At 44.4% G+C, this 10,085-nt stretch overlaps 1 protein-coding gene and 1 long non-coding RNA gene across 2 annotated transcripts in view; one reads left to right on the top strand and one right to left on the bottom strand.

The window, feature by feature from the left end:
- The window catches only part of LOC117282197, a 6,710-nt gene extending 4,194 nt beyond the window's left edge, over positions 1-2,516 (top strand). The window contains exon 3 of the long non-coding RNA XR_004512849.1: positions 1,801-2,516. This is a non-coding gene — a long non-coding RNA (uncharacterized LOC117282197). The remainder of the gene's footprint in view (positions 1-1,800) is intronic.
- A 6,982-nt stretch (positions 2,517-9,498) lies between these two features.
- Positions 9,499-10,085, bottom strand: part of LOC117282198 — a 127,033-nt gene continuing 126,446 nt past the window's right edge. The window contains exon 4 of the mRNA XM_033750848.1: positions 9,499-9,576. Coding sequence (XP_033606739.1) covers positions 9,499-9,576 — 78 coding nt within the window. The remainder of the gene's footprint in view (positions 9,577-10,085) is intronic.

Genomic DNA, 10,085 nt, shown 5'->3' with positions numbered 1-10,085 from the left:
CAGCATACAGGCTCTTGTTCATCGATGGCAAAAGTGCATAATGAATGGTGGTGATTATGTGGAAAAATAGCTGTAAGTAGCTGAAATCTTGCTCTATTTAACTGCGTTATTATGATTTCTGTATCTGTTGTAGTTTTCTTTAAAAAAAATAGGAGGCATTATATACGGAATGCCCTTAGTAGTATTTATATTATAATGTTTAACTGGATCTTGACTTCAGTTTTAGTTCACTACTATTACACTTGCATGCTGCTGCACTATTCTTTTCTTGCATTTGCTGACTTGGGTCTGACAGTATGGAATTATAACTTCTGAGACTATACTTCCACTGCCTCTTCTTGCCTTGCAATGAAGATTTTCTTAATAAAAATATCCTGTTGCTGTAGGTTGGTTCTCATCCTGGCAGGGGAGATGCCCCGGGTACTCTCAGATGTTCCTTTACTGTCATTTGTAACATGCGCATTCCATCTTAGTGAGTGGCTCTTATATTTCATATTCATGAGGTTCTGGGCCGAGTGTCAGTTCACAGACTAGATACTGTGTTTAAGGTTTTCAAGATTTTACTTAGTTCCCATAGGTATAAGAGCTAGGATATCTCATTTGATATAATGATGGACTACAGGGTGGATGGTTGAGGAGCTGGAAAATTGGAGCTATACCACCAGTTTTCATACATCTTCATGGCCGGATGCCTAATTAATTTTGCACAGGAACAACTTTACCTTTACCTGTAAGCGTATGTTTTGTTTGTACCTTAACCTTATGGCATGTTCAAGCAGGCCGTGGTAGCAGTAAAGCTCCAGACTTATGTTCTGGAGGTTTTCATTTCAAATCTCAGCTGGGGTACCAACTATCCTGACTGAAACGTTTCATGGTTTTTCTCAGTACCTTCAGGCAAAATGCAGGACGGTACCTTCATTAGGTCATGACTATTTTGATTGGAATCCTCTCCCATTTGCTATGCACCAGTCTTCATACAATTTGATGCCCTACGTTGTGAAATACTGACAGCATTATGAAATAAACCAAAATCCTGTGGCATATTGCTTGATTTAGTTTCCTTGGAGCACTGTACTTCCGATTATCCATGCTAATTGAAGCAAAAATGCGTGAATAATGAAAAAACTGTATAATCCATGGGTTTAGTGTAATCAGGGGACCATGTGATGGTGAAATACATAAATTTAGAAATGTACTCATAGTGTTCACCTTGTTCAAATTTCATGAAAATCCATCAAACAGTTCTTACGTTGCTTTGTATATATAAATGGATGGACAGGCATACTCAGCAAACATAACAGTTGTTCCACAGTGTTGCAGACACGTCCTAGAAGAGTCACAGATAAGTTGCAAGCCATATAATCCATTCAAAGATAATTGGGAATAGATTTTATCTGTAAGAATTAGTTCATAGACTTCAAAGTAAATGCCACAGTTTTGTTATAAAACGTTTGCATGTGTGTATTAATTCTGCTGTTCTATAATTATCTGAATCTATCTGGTGATGTTTTGTCATCAATGTAGCCAGTGCCACCCTAACATTTGAATATCTGGCTGTTGTAAAAGCATACCAGGGGTTAAAATATACCGCAGCCACTTCTTTCTGTACCCTTCCCAATACAGTGTTCATGGCATTCAATGCTATATGGCCTATGTAGTTGAGAAATTGTCATTAAACGAATATGCTTTAATAAAACAATTAAAAATTGACTGTCCTCCACCACCACTGATTGAATTACTATGATCATTTCCGTGCTCTGGTTATCTTTCTTGTTATAGCATTAACTCTTACCATTACAGAATGCACCTTCATCATTCTAGAAAAGTCTGCATTTGAGAACACAGGAGATGAAATTGGTAAGTTATATCTTACCATATGTATCACAGATTTGTTCATACTGTCACGCATATGGAGTGACTATAGATGGTGTTTGGATTGGTAATTAAAGTTACTGTACACTTTTAACATACAACTCATGACTACACTTTACAAATCATTGTCTCACACACAGACTGGTGTTCTCAGTAGTGTTAGAGTCTCCAATAGCTGTTGCTTGGTAGCGGCTTCCAATGGCGGATATTCTGCTTCCTCTGGGTTCCCAAACTGACCCTGACCTCAGCTACCAGGTTCTCACAGAAACAGCTCACAAGGACGGAACCACAGCAGTACTCTAACTCACTCACTCATTCACAACAAACTCCTCGCTCATCCTGCTTATAACATCTTGGCACGGACCACAGAAAAAACTGCTCCTCTGTTGCATTGCCCCTGTTGCCATGGAATTGTTGTGTTTGTGTCTGTTAGCAGAAATCTTTGTGATACTCGAATAGATTATAAACCGTTCATTTTGTAACGCTAGTTTGTTTTCATTTTACATTGCTTATTTACTTTCTCAGTGACCTATTTTCTTGATGATAATCAATACGACAAAACATTTAGCTTAGCGAGATGTTCAGGTGCTGCAAGGACGGACCTTTTTATATACTAGAGTCATGAGCTCAAGGCAAGATGTCCTTTTCTTTTGTAACTTGGGTAACTCGTGTTGAGCTGAAGTCAGTTGTTTGCTAGGTCTTGCAGCGCTTTCTGTGGTGTAGGAACTGAACTACTACATACTTCACAGTGAGGGTTCAAAGACAGTCTGAATGGTCTGAATTATGATGCTGTCTTCTTTCAAAATTACAACGTATGGAGGCCAACAGCGAGCTAATTTGAATATGCAATGAACCCTTCAGGCAAAACTATTGGGAGAAATTCAAACTGGCAATGACATTCTTACATACGTGGATATACTTGAAAGGATTCTGACGACAGTGTATGCTATACAAAACTATTAAGCTTATTTTGGACTCTCTCCATCGTCTGGTATATATTAGACAAAAACCACAACGTTTCGGAGACTGGATCTGTCTCCTTCTTCAGGTGGATGGGGCATGATAAAACTACTCAGTTGGACCCGTTAGAAAGAGCTACTCTCAATCAGTCAATTCGTCCAGTAATTGAGACTAGCTCTTTCTAACAGGCCCAACTGAGTAGTTTTATCATGCCCCATCCACCTGAAGACGGAGACAGATCCAGTCTCCGAAACGTTGTGGTTTTTGTCTGATATATACCAGATGATGGATAGAGTCCAAAATAAGCCTAATAGTTCTGTACAGCATATGTGGAGCTTCAAACGTGATACTGGAATCGGTCGGGTTTTACCGATTCATTACAACAAAAACGAATCACATGCCTGATAGCAGTCTCAAGCCAGGATAACTCCGTCGGTATAGCGACAGGCTGGACGGCTCAATTTCGATTCCCGGGAGGGAAAGAGAATGTTTTCTTCTCCACAGCGTCCAGACCGCTTCTGGAGCCCACTCAGCCTCCTACACAATGAGTACCAGATGCTACTTTCTCGGGGGGAAAGCGGTCGGGGTGTGAAGCTAACCTCTCGCTTCCATCTACTGCCGAGGTTAATAAAAGCCATACCTCCGCTTCTCCATACGTTTTCGTGGTGTCGTGCTTAATTAAACGACGGGGAAAACTTAAAGACTTTAAATAATTTTGTACCATATAGACCAGTTGCTAGGCAACAGCTTCGCAAATACGCAACAGTACTGGAGCAGTTGCTAGGCAGCATCCTATGTGCAACCATGGAGATACAGCTGGAAGCGGTGTTTCCTATGCTGTCCGCTCCGATGCTATATCACTCGACCGACCGAAGCAGGGTTGAATAGAAAAGACAGACCCGTCCTCTCGTCAGAGAAGGCGCTCCACAGAAACAAGACCGTAACTGTCAAACGGTAATAATTAATATCTGGTCATGAGCCCCAAATGGGGCTCGACACCAGGACTTACTGACTGACTGACCGTCAGTCGCAATGTGACTTTGACTTTGGGGTTGAATACCTCCACTGTAGACATGCGAGCAGTAGTAGGCGACGAAAGAAGAAGTGTCGAATCTGAGACAGTAAAATAAGGTTTCGAGTTCCCCGGGACTCGGATCCGAGAATGACTGCGCTGGCGAGGCCCAACAGCAATTGTAAACGACAGATCCGTCTTCCCGTCAGAGAGTGCGACCCAAATTAAAAAACCCGCCAATTACCTGACAGTAATAAAAATATGGTCGTAATCCCCAGATATTGCTTCATTGCAAGATAGACTGGCCGACTGACTGTCTGTCGTAGCATAAGACTCACACTCAGACTCACTTACAGCAGTAGAGTGAGTGCAGTGGACTAAGTTGGTAGATGAGTGGGTGAGTTACTTAGAGGAATACTGCGTTTCGGTCGTTGTCAGCTGTTGCTGTTAGAAGCTGCTAGCTGAGGTGCGAGAGCAGTTCGGGAACTCACAGTATGGGGAACGTCCGCCATTGTGCGCCGTTACCAGACAACGACCGGTGATGATACAGCAGAATGAAAAGACTTAGTGCGTCCTGTAGTGAATTGCAGAGTATGCGAATTAGCGATAACGCTAAAGTTAATTAAAGTTACGATCTGTATGTAAGTGTTCAATAAATGCAGTCACCAATCCAACTCCCGTCTGTAGTCACTCATACATGTGACAGTATTTTCTATCACCACGCAGAAGTTAAGCCCGAAGAAAAGAAAGATGCATACAGAATACCAATAAAAAAGTAAAACTGTGCAAGTGAATAGTCAAGCACCAGGCCACGAAGGTGTACAGGGGAGTGCAGGTATAGCTCCACTTTCCTTAACCTTGAGACTAGATGGAGGTGAGCAGCCCGTTTCACGCCCCGGTCGCTCCATAAAGATACACATTAAAAGTATTTTCATATACTAAACGCAGTCTTAAACGGCTTAAATGCAAGGTAAAGGTAAAGCTATCCCTGTAACAGGCTGTGAAGGACCATAGGGTTGTGAGACGTCGAGGCTCCCACATTTTCTCTAGACAGTCAGCTCAGAGATGGCGGTGAGGTTGTCATCCTTACGCGCCGGCCGCCCTTTACCTCCCAGGTAGATTCGCAAGTCTGTAAGAAAAGTTTCTGACTGCCCCCCTCTATGGAGTCGGGCACAACTCCAGGCGCGATCCAATCACATGAATCCAAATGTGCGCATGCCCGCAACGAGGCAAACTGTTAGATCATAACGCTGCAACAGACGAAATCGACTGTGTAGTGTCTAAGCTTATCTACGTGTTGTACGAGCTACTCAGCAAGCATTTCCGGTCTGGTAAACGTAAAGTTTTTTTTTATTATTATTATTGCTAGTGGGGTGGGACTGAGTCCCTTGCACTGCGGCCACTTCTGGCCTGTTGTACCAAAAAGGTAAGGTTAAGGTAAAGTTGTCGCAGTGCTTAACTAATTAAGCACTACGCCATGAAGGCGTATGGGGGAGAGGATATATAGATCCACATTTTCTTGACCTCGGCACTAGCTGGAAGGGGCACTATGCTACAACCCGAAATGTTGCGGGATCGATACCCGATGAGGTCACTGGATTTTTTCAATTAACCTAATCATTCCAGCCGCACTATGGCCCTGGGGTCGACACAGCCTCTAAAAGAAATGAGTACCAGGAATTTCCTGGGGGGTAAAGAGCGGCCGGCGGGTAAGGCTGACAACCTCGCCGCCATTTGTGAGCCGATTGTCTAGAAACTGTGGGAGTCTCGACGTCCTACAATCCTATGGGCCTCCATGGCCTTCTACAGGGACAGCTTTACCTTTACAATTTCAGGTCAGAGTAAAAAAATTCATACGCGTGTAAGGTGCACCCGGGAATCCTGTTAATGCAAGGGCGCAATGAAGTTCCCGGGAGAAGGGGAAGGACGCGTAGGTCTGTCCTAGGGCCCTACAGAAGCACCTACATATGGGGAGCACACGGCTACATTCCTCTCCTGCAGCTGAATAAATCTGCAGTTACTCAAGGAGAGGTCAACTTGAAGATCCCTCTTCTGCAATACTGTCCCATGTCTTAGTGACTAAAGGCGGGGTTCGGATTGGATGATTGAATTTGTTGACATCTTACACATTCATAACTCGGGGCTACAGGCAATACAGCGCTACCGCTGATCTTCACACTTGGCAGTTCTCCGTTACACACACACAGACACACACACACACACATTCTCTCTCTCTCTCTAGGGTTTCCAGTCTTCACTAGTCGTATCCTAGCAACGGATAACAGTCTCAGTGTAACTTGAAATCACATATGAAGTCTTCTTTTCACAGCATAATTCCTTTCTTGAAGCTCCACTCAATTCAATTCCTCTGCTCCCAAGCTCATATCCTGGCAAGCTGGCGTCTCGAAGCTCGAATCAATTCTTCTCAAAGTCATTGTCACATTGAGACTGACGGGCAGTCAGTCAGTAAAGATGGGGCTCATGACCATATATACATTATTACGGTTTGACAGTTACGGTCTTGTTTCTGTGGTGCGCCCTCTCTGACGAGAGGACGGATCTGTCTTTTGTATATGCTGCTGGGCCTTGCCAGCGCAGTCTTTCTCGGTCCGAGTCCCTTGGGACTCGCGACCATATTTTACTGTCTCAGATTTGATAATTCCCTTTTCGTCGCCTCCTACGACTCGCCGGGTCACGGTGGAGGTATTCGACCCCGCAACCACACGGGTTTCAATTCTTCTCAGCTGAACTCTTTTTTCATAACCACTTTGAACGGACCGCGCGGAAAACGTAGCCTTTCTATTGCTGGAAAGGCGTGTTTGGAGCTCCGCTGCATAGCAACGGAAGTTACTCGATTGTTGTTTGACTATTCGTTGCGGCAGGTATGTGTTTCCCGAGTCGTTGCCAAGCAATGAACATCTATTCTGACTTAGGTATTCCTACTTTCGGGCGCCATGTCACAATATAATGATGTCTATCCCGGTGAAAGTCGATTGACCTTTCGGAGAAATATTTCGACTCAAATTTCAGAGTCGATGTGTAAGCTATGTTACGAATCCAACATGAAGCACGAACTTTGGAAAAGGAGCTAACATGTTCCTTCGAAACGCCTGTAAACTTTCACATGGCCTTACATTCCATTAGACAGAATACTTCACAGTCACCGCGATAACCTCAAATCCAGCAAAGCCATTTACCGGCCGACAGCTTGCAGGAAATTTCCACATGTGGAAACCCAGATTTCTCATCGTACGTAATGTTCTAATGAACATAAATCATCATTAAATGTGATGGATGATTCGAAATCTCAAGCCTCGTAAAGTGACTGCACTAGACTGCATGTAAAACATCACTTTAAAGATCCCCCCCCAGAATCGGTCCTTCAGTCTCTAGCCACAACTTATGGACTCTTGTATAACACTCAACCACGAGGTCTGCTCGTTGCAAACATGCCAAAATTATCAGGCTTCTGAAACCAAATAAGTGTAACGCTTCCTACGTAACTACATGGCAATTAGAGATAAAGCTACCCCTGTATGAGGCCGCGGAAGCCCATAGTCGAGGCTCCCACATTTTCTAGACAACCGGCATTTTACGACTGGCGGTTTACCGCCAATCGGTTAGTCTTGGCGCCAACCCCTTGAGACTCACAACCAGCAAATGTTCTTTTTTTCAATTAAACCCTTGCGATAAAATAGTACTTATGTAACATCCTATCTGATGAGAGGATGGGTCTGTCGTTTACAATCGCTGCTGGGCTTCGCCAGCGCATTCTCGGGTCCGAATCCCGCGGGACTCATGACCACATTGTATTGTCTCGGATTCGAGACTCCCCCAACCTGGAGTGCCAGGTACACGCATTTATATCGCCCAGGAAAAGGGTGGCCCGGCTATCTGGGTCGCCCCAATTGTCTTCAGCCCTGAGTAGAACCCCAGTACAGGAATTAAAATGATACCTAAGTGAACATAAAAGTATATGAGTTACACCAACGAGTACCTAATGAACATATACATTTATTGCAGACTCTGCAGATCGTGTATATTCAAAGTCAAAGTCACATTGAGACTGATGACCAAATATTTATTACTGTTTGACCGTTACGGTCTTGTTTTGTGGGGCGCCCTCTCTGACGACTACGATTGTGTTTAAAGGTCAAATTGCGACTGACGGTCATTCAGTCAGTAAGTCTTGGTGTCGAGCCCCATTTGGTGCTCATGACCAGATATTAATTATTACCGTTTGACAGTTACGGTCTTGTTTCTATGGGGCGCCTTCTCTGACGAGAGGACGGGTCTGTCTTTTATATATGCTGCTGGTCCTTGCCAGAGCAGTCTTACTCGGGTCCGAGTCCCTTGGGACTCGCGACTTTATTTTACTGTCTCAGAATTGAGACTTCCCTTTCGTTGCCTCCTACGACTCGCAGGTTCACGGTGGAGGTATTCGATCCCGCCTCCACACGAGAACACTCCTTACTCCAAGTCCAAGTCACATTGCGACTGACGGTCCGTCAGACTGTCTGTCTTGGTGTCGGGCCCCAGCTGGGGCTCATGACCAGATTTTTTTTTCTCTAGTTTGAAAGTTACTGTCCTGTCCGTTTGGGGCGCCCTCTCTGACGAGAGGTCGGGTCTGTCATTTGTCAGTCATAGTCTGTGTTAGTAAGTCCATTGTCAGTATTTACATTGTGTTTAATAAATGTGTGAATAAAGTTAACTCATTTGCACGGACCGAGTAGAAAACACCGTTTCCAACAGTAACTCTATTGTTGTGTACGTATTCGTTGCGGCGGGAACGTGTTTACCGACCCGTTGCCTAGAACCGGGTTTAATAACGCCTTTGTTTATCCGCCTATTGCAGAGCAACGGCTAGACACGTTACATTATGTTAAATGAAATTCTTTACTCATTCAAGTGCTGAGCTGAACAGCCAGTGGCCAATCGCAGAGTCAGCACGAATACAAAAAACAGCACTATGACAAACATAACTGAATCAGTTAAGGTCGCTTACATTTAGACGTAAGTTTTTGAAAATACTACACACTGATACTGCTTAGCAGCAGGAGTACATCATCCAGCGGACGGCAGTGTCTGGCGGGTCCTGAAGCCGACCACTCACCTCCATCCAGTGCCGAAGTGAAGAATGCTGGAACTATGCCTCCAGTCCCCCATAAGTTTTCACCACAGAGACAAGTGTACCTGTTACCTTGGCTTTCTTACTTTGCTCTGAAAATGTTCCATTGGGCTGCAGACTCAGTCCGTGAGATACGGGGCACATGAACAAGCAGGAATTCCCGTACTCACTCGGGCTGTTTCACTTTGCAGTGGTAAGCAATAAATAATTTAAAAAGAAAAGTACATTTAGATTTATATGCAAAAAAAAAATTAAAGGCAAATTTGTCCCTGTGCTTTACAGATAACGACATTAAAATTATAAGGCAGAGGAGGTATAACTCCATACATTTCATCAGTAGATGGAGATGAGTGGTCAACGTCATGACCCGGCAGCAGAACCTCCGGGGAAAAGAGTCCATGATCGTACTGGATAGGAAAGTTCGTGGGCCCCAGAGCCGGTCTGGACACTTTGGAGAAGAGAGAGAGAGAGAAAAGTATTGTCTCTGTCTGCACTCAAACCCCGGTCGTCAGGCCCACTGAGAGAGTCAATGCAGGTCCCCAGTTGACATTTGAGACACGGAGCGTTCAACTGAGAGAGAAACTCTAGCTGCAGGGCTATCTGACTAGAACACACGAAGCACATCAGAAAATTACTGGATGCCCGTCCATAAAGCACTTTCATAGCCGGCAGTTCGTAGTTCCTGTTCCCATCCCGCAGTGGCTGTACCAAGCTGTGAGCTCCGGTTTGTGGAGTGTTACGAGACCTTTCATTTCTCTGCGGCGTCCAGACCGGCTCTGGGGCCCACCCAGTCTGCTATCCAAAGAACACGGTAGAATCTTTACCCGGAGGCAAAGCGGCCGGGACGTGAAACTGACCACTCACCTCCATCTAGTGCCGAGGTCAAGCATGGCGGAGGTATACCTCCACGTATCTTAATTGCGTGATGCTTCATTAATTAAGCACAGGGACAATTTTAGTTTTACTCAGTCTCTAAAAGAAATGAGTACCAGGAATCTTCCTGGGGCTAAAGGGCGGCCGACGTTCTTTTTATTTTAAAGAAGAAATATATTTTCATCAGTTTTCTGTTTTCGGTGTTTCTCTTCGTCTGATGCCTACCCTTTGACCTGTCCA

The sequence above is a fragment of the Cryptotermes secundus genome, unplaced genomic scaffold (genome assembly GCF_002891405.2).
Source record: "Cryptotermes secundus unplaced genomic scaffold, Csec_1.0 scaffold582, whole genome shotgun sequence".
Lineage (NCBI taxonomy): Eukaryota > Metazoa > Arthropoda > Insecta > Blattodea > Kalotermitidae > Cryptotermes > Cryptotermes secundus.
The sequence above is the reverse complement of the archived record's forward strand: the minus strand, read 5'-3'. Positions and strand labels throughout refer to the sequence as shown.